This window comes from Gouania willdenowi, chromosome 20 (genome assembly GCF_900634775.1).
Source record: "Gouania willdenowi chromosome 20, fGouWil2.1, whole genome shotgun sequence".
Lineage (NCBI taxonomy): Eukaryota > Metazoa > Chordata > Actinopteri > Blenniiformes > Gobiesocidae > Gouania > Gouania willdenowi.
In genome coordinates this window covers 21,051,155-21,067,562 of record NC_041063.1, presented here as the reverse complement: position 1 = coordinate 21,067,562, position 16,408 = coordinate 21,051,155, and the positions used below count along the sequence as shown (strand labels likewise).

Here is a 16,408-nt window from a genome sequence, read left to right as displayed (position 1 = left end):
GCATGGTGGGAAAAAATCAGCAGGTGAACCTCCAACCGCTCACCTTGGAGGTCATTACACCAAGCAGCTGTGAAGAGAGACGTGCTGGAAGGGAGCTCATTAAAAGTGGCTTACTCGCCCCTTCCTGCACCGCTACCCCATGATATCCCACACATACTCAGCCACTTTGAGAATTTACTTTCTCCTTCACTAGCCAAGGTGATTGGGCGTCCCCAGCCGAGCGAGTCGGACAGCCTCGGCGGTTCCGCTGACTCCACAACCAATGCTTTTCAAGCAGCTGCCAGCGTTGACAGCAGGAATGCAGGATTTTTTTAAAAAGCATTCCCATCACTTGTAAATCCAGTTTAATGCATAGTGATCATGTAACACATGAGTGTCCATCATCAGACAGAGAGACAGTGATTCCACACTGAGCTCCAACAGCAGGGGGTCAGTTAATTCACTGAAGCTAAACACGTTGGTAGCTGGATTTCTTTGAACAAATTAGCCTAACACACGCGTTATCGCCAATTGTTTTGGAGTCTCATTAGGGAGGCCTTATTAGCTACACAACATAGCTGTTATAGTGTACGTTTTTCTGGCATCTGGGGCCCCCTACTGACCTGGTGCCAGTCCAGCCCACTACATGATCAGCAGACACCACGTAGAAGCCGTTATTAAGTCTGTGATGCACAACATGTGGTTTTTTGTCTTAATTTTAATTATTGTTCCCCCACAAAACCTTAAAATAAGCTAACTTTCCCCATCAATATCACTTCTTTCTCTTTTCCCTATATTTTACATCTTTTTCTTTCACATTTTGCCCTTTTTCACTATTGTTTGCCACTTTTTGCCCATTTAAGCTACCCTTTGATATTTACATACTACCTGGTTCCTCTTTATTTGCCCATTTTTTGTCACTCTTTACTGCTTTTGGCCAATTTTAATTACTCTTCACTCTTTTCTTGCCACGTTTTTGCCATTTTGGACCATTTTTGGCCACTTGTTAACATGTCTGCCTCCACTTGTTCGTCAAAAAAACTAAAACTCAGCGGACCAGACAGGCCCACTTCGGGTCGACGGCCCACAGGGACTATTCCCGAAATGCCAGATGGCCAGTCCACCCCTGCCTGGAGCCCTGAGCAATTTCCTGCCTTGCCTGGTAGCATGTAGCACTTTTGGCACTTAGCTTTATTAGCTCCCTCTATATGCAATTATACATTTTAAATTTATAATTATGTATGTATGCCTGCTTTATTAACTAAGACACTGATGTACATTGGGATGTTTTGCGATTATTTTCTGCCTTTCAACTAATTCCACTAAGTATGCGTTGATAATGAAAATGCTAATCATTTGCGCATGTTGTTAATTCCCTGAAGCCCGTACCCACCCCTGCAGACAGACTACATTAATGAAGTTTTAATTGCAAAAGTTGATGGAAAAGTAGCCTTTGGCAGGCTGTAACAATAGGTCGAGCTGATTGATGCCAGCTGCGACGTCGCCTCCGACGATAATAAGGAATTGCATGTTAGCGAGATAAAGGACCTGGTTGGGTTTTGTGTGGATTTGTTTTTCTCTCTCCATCCATCAAACTGCAGCGTTTGTGTCCGTTTGTTACATTATGTTGTGGAGCTACTCCCGCTTACTGAGGGTTAAAGTGTAAAAGGTAAAGTTATGGAGTGATTTTTCTTCTGGAAAAGTTAGCAACAGCCCAAAACTAGCTACCTATCAGATTAGAAAGTTAGTCGGTTGCAAAGGAAACGTGGCTGAGTTGTATTTTGGTGAACTGAAACAGTTTCCAGTGATTTATGACTTTTACATTTTGCACCAGTGTGTGTAAGAGTGAGGAAAGGAGTTCAAATGCAGCGGGTCAGGCAGGAAATCAGCATGCTAAGTAGGCTACTGTACTACTTAGAGGGTGGTTTCATGTTCCCACGTCTTGGACTTCTTCTCATTGTTGGTTTCAAATCATCTCTTTGGAGGATACTGGATGAAATTAGCCAAACCTTTTTCATTTATCCTATCACCTAATGGTGTACATCCCAGCTGTGTGCCGTACATTCAGTGCTCATCAAACCTACTGCTCATGTCAGAGCAGTTTATTAGAGAAAAATCCTTCAATCTATCTGAAACCTATAGGCAGTCAAACGTTCTTCTATTGGAGGGAAGTTTTTTTTTAGTGTTTTCTTCACGGTTTGTGATGGATTGGGATTAGGGATGATTTGTTCACTTGTAAACAGACAAGTGAGTTGCTCACCTAGAAGTAATTAAAAAAAAAAAAGCCTGTTATGGCGTACACTGAGGAGTACACGTACCCCCATTTGAGAAACACTGAACTAGTGGGATTTAAATGTTGTATGGCCTAGGTTCCCAAAGTGGGGAACGCAAATTGTCATAGGGGCTACATGAATAAAAACTTTTAATTGTAAACTACAGTATAAATCAACCAGCAGTCAGGAGTCTCAATGCATGACCACAAATTACACATTAGTAAATGTAAGACTATCCATGGTGACAATTTACGTTCCTTACAAATGATTATTCTTTTTTTTTTTTAATTATACATTATTATTCCTCAACAGGATAGGTAAAATTCAGATACATTTTACTGTAGGGCTACATTGTATGTGGCATTACAACCTCTTTTAGGTTGTGACCTCATTCTAATGTCACATTTTTTTAGCGTTTCCATATACTTTTTTGTTTTTTTTTCAAGAATTAGCTTTTGATCATGTTTGTTGTTGCCAGGATCAGTGCACAAAGTGACAAGATGTATTTTATTTGAACTAGATTCATATTTAAGAAAGTGAAAACATAGAATACAGTTATTTAAGATTATTTTGTGTGTGTTAAAATATGTTTTTAATCAGGATTTTTAAAATTATTATTATAAATTACCAGACATTTCGGAGACCTCATTTGAATTCGGCCCCAAGGTTGAAAAACACTGCATTTGCAGAGGTGGGGGGTACATGACTTAAGGTTAAATGTCTGAAGGGGTACGGAACTGTGAAAGGTTTGGGAACCACTGTTGTATGGTCAAAATCTGAGTTTTAAAATGATGCTGTTTTCCAGCATGGCAAACAGATCTCTACCAGTAGCTTCTGAACATGAGCTGACTGGAGTTACAGCTTTATGGCGGATATTTACGGGACGACACTTGCCTTGAAGCAGTGAAGCCATTCATTGCTTGCAGTAAATTTTAATCAGCTGCTTCTTCCCTTTATTTTGCCTTTAAATCAGGGAAACTCTCTGGTAATCTGCTCATGCTTGTCATTGAGAAACATTTTTAAAAAGATTAAAATGCACAGAGTGTTGACGGAGGGGGTCCAGTTTGTACCACACCTGATTAAAATGAGTTTGTAATCAGTCGTCACAATTAATGAAAGAGACACCCATAGTCTTATAACTGTATTTTCCAAACTAGAGATTGCACTGATATGTCGCTTTCTTTCCAAGAAATATATTATTTTTCACAGATAAGCAAAGAAGTCCTTTGCCTGGATCAGTGACGTGCCGTGACCACTAGGGTTGGGTAGGCACGTTGCAAATCGAGACCACCAATGACAATTTCATATGTTTCTGCTGTCAAGTGTTAATTCAATTCAAATTAATTTTACTTGTATAAAGCAATTTCCAACAAAGTCATCTCAATGCGCTTATCAAAATATAAAATTCATAATGAGAAAGAAAAAACCCAACAAGATCCACATGAACAAGTATTTAGCCATGTAACAAAATCAACATCATAAACACCATTAAAGAAACATAAACAATTATTTTATCTAGCCTCCATACTCTCCCAACAACATATATCTCATGACACGACAGCACATCCATTGTTTGTGTTGGAAACACAGAGAAAATGACAACAACTCAGAACAGCCTCAGTGAGGAGCATCCACAAAGTCAGTCCTTCCTTTTCTTCCAGTCACTGTGAAAAGTATGAAACATGTTCTGACCTTACCTTTGCTGAAGGTCTCGTAGCTCAGGTGTTGGTCTCCCATCTTTTAAAAGCGGTCGATTTTCCTCAAAACAAAGTTTCTCTATCATCTCTAGCGCTGTCATCATGACTGTAGTGTTATCCCGCCCACTAGCAAGAGAACGTAGCAGCAGCGGTCACATGATATCAATTCACTAATGTACTGTGAACTTACGTATAGCATTTAGCATAGCGCGGTTACGTGCAAAGGCAGCTCTCTACACTGCCTTTGCACGTAAATGGTTGTCAACTTGGGGACCTGACTGCGCATGCGCAAACACGTAAAAACACGCAATGGGAACGGAGGCAGAAGAGCAACGTGCCTTTGGGAGGGGGCGTGGCCTCCCTCTGCCTTACAACGGAGTGAAAAAAAAAAAGACTGTGCAGCTGTTCCAGGAAATAGCGCTGTTTAATAATTTTGGCTATGAAATGCACAAAATGCGGACACTTTCAAACTTATAGGTACTTTAGACTATTGGAATTGGAAAAATTTATAATTTATAATTATATAATTAAAAAAATAATAATAATTAAAAAAATAAAAGAAATATATATATATATATATAATTAAAACAAATAATCAAAATATCAATTCACCCTTGGGTAGGCACTGCCTACCTTGCCTACCCTGACGGCACATCACTGGCCTGGATGTCAAACTGTTTTAAATGACACCTTTATTATCCAATAGATCCTTGTCTTTTTACTATTTTTTTACAAGAAGGTGCATAGTTTGTCTGTATTCCTGTGAGATTTTACAAGCATTGCCAAATGCCTGCTCCTACTCTCTGCTCCATGTCTGCATATCAGTCCAATTAAAGCCGTTTACTGTAATCTGGCTGTTGTTAACCTGCTATGCTAACTGTTAGCTCTACTTTACTGGGTAGAAGCCAGAGTTTTGTCCCAGAGTGCAATCACACATGAACAAACATCAGAAATGCAGTGTAAACACCCAGTTATCGAATCAAAATAAGTGATTTTCATTTCCAAGTAACTTTAAATTTTCATTTTTACCCACTAGCTGGTGCTGCTTACTGGCAAAAAATTCACAGATAGGTTGCTCCGACACATAAGTCACTTCCTTAATTTTGTGTGAAAAAAATAGCAACCTACTGTATATTCTGGAAAATATTGTACTGTACAACCAATGTCTATTTTCTCCTGACTTTTTTTTCCAGAGGAGATTTTCAAGTCTCACATCGCACACTGGTGGTCTCCTGATGGCGCCAGGTTAGCGTACGCCACCATCAATGACACAATGGTGCCTCGGATGGAGCTGCCGATGTTTACAGGGACCCCGTACCCAACAGGAAAGGAGTACCACTACCCTAAGGTAAACTTCCCTTTGTCTGCTTTTAAAACATCTTCAGAATGTAATGACATTGCAGCAAACTGAAACTATCATGTATGACTCTTTTCTTTTTAGGCTGGTGAGGAAAACCCAGTCATCACTCTGTATGTTGTGAATCTTAACGGTCCCCTGCACACCATTGAGATGAGACGACCTGATGATCCCAGAATAGGGTGAGGCATTAAAACAGTCCTCTGTCCAGTTTTACTGTATAATAACAGGAGATCTGTCATCAATGTATCATCATATTCATGGTTAAATTGAACCACTAATCACTTTAGAAGTAGAAAACTGCTCTTTTAGTAAAGAACAATGTTTTGGGGGATAGTTTTGAATGGAAATGCAAGTGCACAGTTGCTTTTAAGTATGAAATTATTTATTTTTTGCTTTTTTATTGCTCAACATACACCCAGTTGCTCCCAGATACCACAGCACACCTTTAGAATTCTCGCAGCAGTCATGGCAGAGAAAAATGACCCACATGATACCGAGCAAATGTTTGCTACATTTAAAATTAGCAGTATATTCACAGGAGGGTGTTTTGGTGTAATAATGATGAAATATAATTAAATAGACTAAAAGTTTTATTATTGAGCTTTAATCTACCATCATTAAATGCACACACGCTGACATTTGTTTCTGTGACCCTCTGTCTGTATCAGGGAGTATTATGTGACCATGGTGAAATGGGCCACCAGCACCAAGCTGGCCATTAATTGGCTGAACCGAGCGCAGAATATTTCCATCCTGACTTTGTGCCAGGCCACGACGGGCGTCTGCACTAAGGTATGGCTATAACGATGGCTAAGAGCAGTGTGTGTGCGTGTGTGTGTGTCTGTAAACTCACTGACGCCTGTCTGTCTTCACAGAAACATGAGGATGAAAGTGAGGGCTGGCTGCACAGGCAGGTGAGACACTTCTCTGTGCCAAACATGAAGTTAATAACCATTTTAGTTTGGAAATATTCATCGTTTTGCTCTGTGTTTGCTGTTTACTGATATAATAGTTTATAATAATTATTATTATATTATGTTATTATCATGAATAAGATGTCACGAAGGCTGTCATTGAGTATTGTTTTTGCTGAATTATGACACTTTTGTAGCTATGTTGGCCTTATTTGGGTTCGGTGGAAGGATCTAGTGGGGTTAGGGTAACAAACGACATTTAATGACAGCCGTCATGACACCTTATTCACGCTAATGACAGCGTAATGTCAGCCCTATGTATAAAACTTCCACTAAAGTGTTACCAAAATGTCTATCCTCATCATAATAATTTCATAAAGATCGGTCAGTTACAAATTGAGATGTGAATTTAATGGAATCTTCCATGGTGCGAGGTCTATCTTTGGTTAATTTTGACGTAATCCTGCCAACAGACAAAAAAAAAAAAACAAACACTGGTGAAAATATTCCCCCTGTCCACACGTTGCACTTTCTGAGTTCACATCTAAACCAAACGTTCCTTAGTGAATTCTCCCAAATCAATTCATTGTACAGCAGCTTAAAGCGCTGAAGCAGGCAGTTCCTCAAAGCTCCTTTTTACTGCAGTAGCAGGGTTTGTGTAAGCTGTAATAAGAGAATATAGTCCATATTTTAGATTTAAGTTGACCGTTTAATGAGTGAATGTTTTCATGCTGCAGAACGAGAAGCCTCTATTTTCCAAAGACGGCCTGAAGCTGTTCTTCACCCGAGCCATTCCTCAAGGAGGAAGAGGAAAGTTTTTTCACATCTCCATGTCCATCTCTCAGGTGAGACGCTTCACGACTCAGGGATTTAGAGACGGAACAATGACAAAGAGGAAAAAAAAAAGATGGACTCACATTTCTCTGTTACTCTGTTTCCCTCTCGCTGCGTCGAAGCCGAACACCAGCACCGACACGCTTCAGTCCATCACCTCTGGAGATTGGGATGTCACTCAAGTGTTGGCCTACAGCGAGGACAGTCAACTGATGTGAGCACACACACAACACACACAACACTTCTTAACACACATACATCCTATCTCATTTCTATCCTCTTCAACTGATGACATGATAACTTTTAATCAGAGTTTGGGTCCATTCATGGGGTTAATTTGTGAAACTCTTAAAAGAAAGTACATATTGTATATACATGCATATGTATATATGCATTTTTTGAAAATAGGCAGCTCTAATGTGCTTGTTGAATACTTGCATTTCTTTTGTGTGTATTATTGGAAAACTTGAATGTTTTGATTTATGTTGGGCTTATGAACATTTTTGCTTCTGCCTGTTTCAGTCTTGTTATATATTTTTAAATAGTGATTTACGTATGTTTGATATTTTTCTGTTAGACTGATACAAACAAATGAACTGAAACTGAAATTACATGTTTTAGTTAGAATTATGTTTTCAATTATTCATATTCAATTACAATTCCATTATGAGTACAGTGAGTAGCATTTTTTTCCAATTACAATTAAATTACAATTATTTTTTTATCCTCAGAAAGTCAATTACAATTACGTTCTCAATCACTAAAGTTCAATTGCAATTAATCACAATTGCTGACCCTGAAATAAATAACCTAATAAAAGTTAACCATCCTCTTGTGTTAGCTTTCTGTTAGCATCTCATATGATAACGGGTCCTAAATCAGTTGTAAAAAACAGTAAAAACAAATATCTATCATCTATTTTCTTTCCTATCTATTGATTACCTTGTTAGGCTTCCTAATCAATGAAAATATAGGTTTTAATCTTTTTGGTGTGGGCGTCTGAGCCTTTTTTGTGTCCGTATAATCCTGGACTCTTTTTTTTAAATGGTAAAAACATATTCTAATAACTGTTCACTACTGTATATGTGCAGACCTGTAACATGGTTCCCCAGTTGTGCATTAAATTATAAAATTAATACAATTTTTACAGAATCTTTGCCAATTATACAAAGTCAATTATTTGAACTGTATTACAATTTAATTACGCTTAAAACACCAACAGCTTTTCTAAATTACAATTATAATTAAGCCATAATTGTAATTAATTATAATTACACTATTACAATTCTAATTCATTCATTTGTGATTCACCCTGTCATGTCTGTGGTATTTAATTTTACAGATACTTTCTCAGCACTGAGGACGGGCCAAAGCGGCGACACCTCTACAGGTACGGGGGATTCTCGTCTCACATAGTTAAGTGTGTGAGCGCATGTTCGTAACGCCACTCATTTTTCCTCTGTCCTTCCTCAGCGCCGACACCTTCGGCTCTTTCAACCGTCGCTGTCTGTCGTGCTCTCTGTCGGAGAGCTGTGGCTACATCAGCGGCTCCTTCAGCCACAACATGAGCTATTTTCTGCTAAACTGCCAAGGTGGTTACCTTTCTGATACAAACCAGCTTAAAATTGTGTCTTTATTTATTTAAAACAACGTTTATTTGTCTAATTTTACTTCTACTTTATTTGCAGCTGGAAGCATAATAATTGTATTTAAATTAAGGTTGAAAATTACAAATATTTACAGTTATTTTACAAACTGTAGATTTGAACCAATCGTGGAATTTCAAAATTAGCCGAAGAGAACATTTAAAGGTAAAGATGTTCATCAAAGGTTCTTAAACATGTAGGCTTGGTTGATTTTTTTTTTTTGTGCGTTGCACATTTAGAAATAGGTGCTTCATTTATTTAACGCACAACATTTTTATTATTTAAATCTTTGGCTAAGATCGTTTTAAAATGAAAATAAATTAAATCATAAATTAAGAAAAGTAGAAGTATTTTTTAAATTATGATTTTAATTAGATAATAAAAAATAAAGTTCAGATATTTAAAAAAAAAAATTTAACTAAATGAAATTGTAGCTTTTAACTTTTTTCATTTTTTTTCCTTCTTTTTTTGTAATACAATTTAAATTAAAAGTGAATATTTCCCCCTTTATTATTATTGCTTTGATATAACCTTCAGGTGCAAACAGCTCCATCCTTTCTTTGTGTGAATTTAAGAAGTGAAGAATTTGTTTGACTTGTTAGTAAGGTTGATTTTTGGATCTTAAAATGTTTAATACCTTATAGCTGGCCTGAAACTCACTGAAATTCAAACATATGAGGTTATTATATCATTATGTTGGGAAGAGAGAAGAGCGGTGGAGATTAGAAAAGAAGAATGGAGTGAGTGGTCAGTTCACTGAACTTGCTGTTAAACCTTGATTATATTCTCATTTTATTAAGTGCATCAATCTCTTCATCTGTCCTCCTCCCACCTCCCCTCAGCCCTTGCTGGGCCTTTTTTTGGTCCAGCTTTAGAAAAGCTATTTCAGTTATTGCATTAAAACAATAAATGAAGTGCTGCATCTTTGTCTGAAACTCAAATAATCCTGTCTTATTAGCTTCATTCTCTTTTTTTTATTTTAGATTTTGAGATCAGAATGCAACTGAGATGATCCAACCACTCACACTTAATACACTTTAAAATCTGTCCTTAGGACCCGACGTTCCTTTTGTCGCTGTCTACAAGACACAGAGGGGTGAAGAAAGTGAGAGCCACGACAGAGAAAGTGAGTTTTCACAGCACTGAGAGTAGAAGCCTCTACAGGTGACCTGACTTGACGACTACTTACTAGATGACTTTGTCAAAGAGGATGAAAATGTGTGTAATACAGCAGTGAAGGATCACCTGTGCACTCACTGTCTGTTCATCTGTCTGCCAAGTCCTGCATGATGACAGTAATCACATTAGGATACGCCCAGCGGTTACATCAGCATACTGTAATTTTATTTAGAGTGTGTGTGTGTGTGTGTGCGCGCGCGCGCAAGCTTTGTCATCATAGTGATATCATTCTGAAATATCTGACTTTAAATATAACTGAACATACAGCAGCTCCTTGATATCAGCAAATCTAGTAATAGTGCACTTTGTGGCCATTTGTATTAAATGCAAGTTGTCATAGTTATGTTGTATCTTTTGGTCATTTGACACAACAAAACTGAACTTAATGAAACAACACAGTATGTGCAGTATCTTTAAAAAGTATGTGGTATGATGTGATACATTACTGTATTCTTTTTGCAGATTTTTTTTAAAAAAAAAATACAGTTTTCAGAATAAACAACAAGCCCAACAATGTTTTTCTTTCTCGCTAAGTTGAATATGTTAATGTTATTCGTTTATTTAAAAGATGACCTCTTTCTTGTCCCATTTATATATTAATTTATACCATTTTTAATCACAATCTGATGTAGATTGGGCAAATGTGGAGCCACTAAAACAAATCCCTTAACTAAGAATTGTAATTCAAGAACTTTGTGTGACATAAAGCAGTTCATCGTACTGGAACATATCATGCAGTTATTTCACTATCAGTTAAAACAACAGATTTTTGTCACTGTCTCCCTAAAGTAGCAGTAGTTGATTTGTTTGAGTGATTACCTGATATTTATGAAAATACCAACACACAATATACAAAAAAAAGAAGAAGCTGAGAGCACAAAACAACAACAAAAATACAGAAAATAACAAAAAAACACAGAAAATTACTATATATATATATATATATATATATATATATATATATATACAGTATATCATTTGGCCCTCATATCATTCATTCACATTTTTGTGGCCCCTGCTGTGATAAAAGTTTCCCATCTTTTGTTTAAGGAATGATTCCTGCTGGCACAGATGATTATTGTTATTATCAAAGACGAGATTCACTTTATTCAACAATCATGAAAAAAAAACAAAGGTTAAGCTGTCCTGTCTTTCTGCAGGTATTACAGAAGTCTATAAGCTGGAAACCAATGACAATCTGAGGATGACTCTGGACTCTCTGCAGATGCCAACCGTGGAGTATAAGGAAATCCACCTGGATGACTACAGTAGGTTTCTGTAAAGCACTTTGTGACTATTTTATTGGAAATTAAAGCCCTTAATAGTCGCCAATAATTTTCATTTAGATTGAAATACAGACTAAGAATTTATTAAGATCCCTATTCCTGTGTTTGATTTTATTATACATCTTAGAGTGAGCTGGTAAAGATGATTTAGATGTTTTTCAACTCTGCCAATGTTTGTTTATCCTGAGAGAAAAAATATTGTCATTTATAGGTTATTGTATGAATAAATAGTGGATTTGCTTTAAATGCATTTTTTTTTTTACCTTACCTGATAAAAATGTATGGCAGGATTCTACTAAAGTGACTGCTAGTTCAGGTTAGCATCAATGCTAATGAAATAGTTTCTCCTTTGATTGTTGTTTAATGTGAGTTTTGCTGTGTTGAATTATATGTTTTTTTTTAAATATATATATATATACAGTATATATATATATATACATATATGTATGTACATTGTGTGTTTAATGACAATAAAATCATTCTATTCTATTCTAAGATGCAACACAGAAGGTTAATGCTTGGCTAAAAATAAACTAGAGTAAAACTGCAAAAATGTAACTATCTTTATTGTGTAATATTGTAATGCACTTACCAACTAAGATAATGCATTTAGCTTACAATGTTAAGGTAATCAGTAAATAAGTTCACAAGATGGCAATTTTGCACTTGCCAAATGTGATTCTAAGTGGCTAATATTTAGCTAGTAAATAACTAAAATTAAAGAACAAAATAAAAAATACATTGTTTAAGCTAGAGTTGGGCGATATATTGAGATTCATTATATATAGTTTTTTTATTTTGGCGATATACAAAATTACAATATCACTTATATCGAGATATACTATACATTAATTTATATATAGCTTTTTTTTTTAAATATTTGTTTTAGGAGTCGCTGCTTTCACTAATTTTCAGAACAACATTAAAAGCACTGTTAGATTTTTGAGTGCGTCCTAACCCACTCACACGTGCTGTCTCTTATAGTAGTCTGGTGTGTTAGGGGAAGAATTGTGCAAATTTGTCTACAAGTATGAAATTTGGCGTATTTGTAGTTTTTGATCTGCTGAATTCAAATCTGGCGGGAGCCGGAGCCAATTATCAATTTGAGGCGCCATATTGGATTCAAAATGGCGACCACCTAAAAACAGGTTTTTCTGTTATTAGACAACCACAAGTCACAAAGTTATAATTAAAAACACATTTCTAAGGTTCTGGACCTCAGGGATTCTAAATATGATGTGTATTTGACAGTAACCTTGACTGGCATCACCATATTGGAAAATACAATATGACCACCGGTGAATATTTAACATTGAACATTTACGACCAAAAATGTCTTTATTTTACAACGTAGAAGCCTGACATCCCAGATCAAGGTATATTTTATTGATTAACCAAATGCCTGTGTGGAATTTTGCATCAGCAAATTTAACCCTGAATTGTCTTTCTTGTGAGACTTTATTTGAAGTAAAATTATCAATATTTATTTTCGCCATTTTGAGGAAAATATTGAAATATGACTTTTGGTCTGTATCGCCAGGCTCTAGTTTTAACACACCACAGCATGAAGGCAGAGTTAACATTCAAACCCTTTCAGCATCATAAGAAGGTTTGAAGATAATGAAACATCCTATTGGTGAGTTTGAGTATATCCTAAGTGTGATCCAATCATCTGTCTCTGTTTTACAGCCTTATCAGTGCAGATCTTGAAACCTGCTGGCTTCATGGAGACGTCACACTACCCTCTGCTGCTGCTTGTGTATGTAACAGCCAATCACACACAGTAACACACACCAACAGAAACTTTGTGTCCGATCACAGGGAGCACTCGTGCGTTCGCTTCCCTCCAAGTTCACCGAGGACGTGTCAATTCTCATCAATGAAAATTTCACCGCTGAGTTTTAATCAGGCTTATTCATCAAACTCAAAGACACACTGCATTGTCCTCGACGCCAGCTGGATAGTAATTACACAGGGAACAGGAAAAGTTAACCTCCTCTCCACCTCAGTCTCATTAGCATTCCTTCCCTGAGGCCGTTGGCTTTCTATCTGTGCAGCTCACAGTTTCTACTCCTGTACAGACATCACAACTTCCTGTGCTCATTCATTGCTTTTAAAGGGCTCCTAATAAGTTTCCATGAAAGAACAGTGAGCTGCATTAGCATGAGCAGCTGCTAACTCGAAGCTAGACTCCCACTTATCAGTTAGTTAACCTTTTATCTGTACCCTGTTGGATGTGATGCTGAAAATTGTGTAAAAGGAGATCGTTCAGCAGAAAGAAAGATTAATTACGCAGATTTTGAAAGACTAGAATATGATTTAATTTAATCACAGTTTAATGACTTGGACTTGTTTTTTGCTTGATGAAGGTTACTAAATCATTACATGAAGTAAAATGTAAATTTAAATGTAGTATACTGTATACATTAAAAACCATACATTACATGTTCATTATATATAAGGTTATACTTTTGCCTAAAAAGAACAAAAACATAATGAACACTAAAAATCCCTTTTTTGTGCAATACTTTTGAAGTAAGAAATCTATTCTAATTATATTTGCTGTAGTTTATAGACTCTAATGATGGTCCTGACTCAATTTTTTTGGAGTTGAAATTTTTTGACTTTATGCCTTACTATAAGCCTTACCTCCGACGTTGGGTGAATTTTCGATTTTTGCCTTTTTTTGTGCCTTACACTATCCTTTGCCCGGTTTAAGTATGTGCATTCTATTTCTAGTAGTTTATAGAGTCTAATGATGGTCTTAACTCAATTTTTTTGGGGTTGAAATTTTTTGACTTTATGCCTTACTATAGCCTTACCTCCGACGTTGGGTGAATTTTTGATTTTTGCATTTTTTTGTGCCTTACACTATCCTTTGCCCGATTTAAGTTTGTGCATTCTATTTGTAGTAGTTTATAGAGTCTAATGATGGTCTTAACTCAATTTTTTTGGGGTTGAAATTTTTTGACTTTATGCCTTACTATAGCCTTACCTCCGACGTTGGGTGAATTTTCGATTTTTGCCTTTTTTTGTGCCTTACACTATCCTTTGCCCGGTTTAAGTATGTGCATTCTATTTCTAGTAGTTTATAGAGTCTAATGATGGTCCTAACTCAATTTTTTTGGAGTTGAAATTTTTTGACTTTATGCCTTACTATAGCCTTACCTCCGACGTTGGGTGAATTTTTGATTTTTGCCTTTTTTTGTGCCTTACACTATCCTTTGCCCGGTTTAAGTATGTGCATTCTATTTCTAGTAGTTTATAGAGTCTAATGATGGTCTTAACTCAATTTTTTTGGGGTTGAAATTTTTTGACTTTATGCCTTACTATAGCCTTACCTCCGACGTTGGGTGAATTTTCGATTTTTGCATTTTTTTGTGCCTTACACTATCCTTTGCCCGATTTAAGTTTGTGCATTCTATTTGTAGTAGTTTATAGAGTCTAATGATGGTCTTAACTCAATTTTTTTGGGGTTGAAATTTTTTGACTTTATGCCTTACTATAGCCTTACCTCCGACGTTGGGTGAATTTTCGATTTTTGCATTTTTTTGTGCCTTACACTATCCTTTGCCCGGTTTAAGTATATGCATTCTATTTCTAGTAGTTTATAGTCTAATGATGGTCCTAACTCAATTTTTTTGGAGTTGAAATTTTTTGACTTTATGCCTTACTATAGCCTTACCTCCGACGTTGGGTGAATTTTCGATTTTTGCATTTTTTTGTGCCTTACACTATCCTTTGCCCGGTTTAAGTATGTGCATTCTATTTCTAGTAGTTTATAGAGTCTAATGATGGTCTTAACTCAATTTTTTTGGGGTTGAAATTTTTTGACTTTATGCCTTACACTATCCTTTGCCCGGTTTAAGTATGTGCATTCTATTTCTAGTAGTTTATAGAGTCTAATGATGGTCCTAACTCAATTTTTTTGGAGTTGAAATTTTTTGACTTTATGCCTTACTATAGCCTTACCTCCGACGTTGGGTGAATTTTTGATTTTTGCCTTTTTTTGTGCCTTACACTATCCTTTGCCCGGTTTAAGTATGTGCATTCTATTTCTAGTAGTTTATAGAGTCTAATGATGGTCTTAACTCAATTTTTTTGGGGTTGAAATTTTTGACTTTATGCCTTACTATAGCCTTACCTCCGACGTTGGGTGAATTTTCGATTTTTGCATTTTTTTGTGCCTTACACTATCCTTTGCCCGATTTAAGTTTGTGCATTCTATTTGTAGTAGTTTATAGAGTCTAATGATGGTCTTAACTCAATTTTTTTGGGGTTGAAATTTTTTGACTTTATGCCTTACTATAGCCTTACCTCCGACGTTGGGTGAATTTTCGATTTTTGCATTTTTTTGTGCCTTACACTATCCTTTGCCCGGTTTAAGTATATGCATTCTATTTCTAGTAGTTTATAGTCTAATGATGGTCCTAACTCAATTTTTTTGGAGTTGAAATTTTTTGACTTTATGCCTTACTATAGCCTTACCTCCGACGTTGGGTGAATTTTCGATTTTTGCATTTTTTTGTGCCTTACACTATCCTTTGCCCGATTTAAGTTTGTGCATTCTATTTGTAGTAGTTTATAGAGTCTAATGATGGTCTTAACTCAATTTTTTTGGGGTTGAAATTTTTTGACTTTATGCCTTACTATATAGCCTTACCTCCGACGTTGGGTGAATTTTCGATTTTTGCATTTTTTTGTGCCTTACACTATCCTTTGCCCGATTTAAGTATGTGCATTCTATTTCTAGTAGTTTATAGAGTCTAATGATGGTCCTAACTCAATTTTTTTGGAGTTGAAATTTTTTGACTTTATGCCTTACTATAGCCTTACCTCCGACGTTGGGTGAATTTTCGATTTTTGCCTTTTTTTGTGCCTTACACTATCCTTTGCCCGATTTAAGTATGTGCATTCTATTTCTAGTAGTTTATAGAGTGTGATATTGGTCTTAACTCAATTTTTTTGGAGTTGAAATTTTTTGACTTTATGCCTTACTATAGCCTTACCTCCGACGTTGGGTGAATTTTCGATTTTTGCATTTTTTTTTGCCTTACACTATCCTTTGCCCGATTTAAGTTTGTGCATTCTATTTGTAGTAGTTTATAGAGTCTAATGATGGTCTTAACTCAATTTTTTTGGGGTTGAAATTTTTTGACTTTATGCCTTACTATAGCCTGACCTCCGACGTTGGGTGAATTATCGATTTTTGCCTTTTTTTGTGCCTTACACTATCCTTT

The 16,408-nt window shown here is 36.2% G+C and overlaps 1 protein-coding gene across 6 annotated transcripts in view; it reads left to right on the top strand.

Moving 5' to 3' along the window:
• LOC114453917 (dipeptidyl aminopeptidase-like protein 6) overlaps positions 1–16,408 on the top strand; it is a 312,385-nt gene that overhangs the window by 264,208 nt on the left and 31,769 nt on the right. For all 6 annotated transcript variants that reach the window (XM_028433929.1, XM_028433928.1, XM_028433930.1 and 3 more), the window contains 11 exons: positions 5,143–5,297; positions 5,391–5,488; positions 5,978–6,101; positions 6,185–6,223; positions 6,961–7,068; positions 7,180–7,271; positions 8,400–8,447; positions 8,531–8,649; positions 9,758–9,829; positions 11,043–11,150; positions 12,858–12,927. In XM_028433929.1, the coding sequence (XP_028289730.1) occupies positions 5,143–5,297; positions 5,391–5,488; positions 5,978–6,101; positions 6,185–6,223; positions 6,961–7,068; positions 7,180–7,271; positions 8,400–8,447; positions 8,531–8,649; positions 9,758–9,829; positions 11,043–11,150; positions 12,858–12,927 (1,033 nt within the window). The remainder of the gene's footprint in view (positions 1–5,142; positions 5,298–5,390; positions 5,489–5,977; positions 6,102–6,184; positions 6,224–6,960; positions 7,069–7,179; positions 7,272–8,399; positions 8,448–8,530; positions 8,650–9,757; positions 9,830–11,042; positions 11,151–12,857; positions 12,928–16,408) is intronic.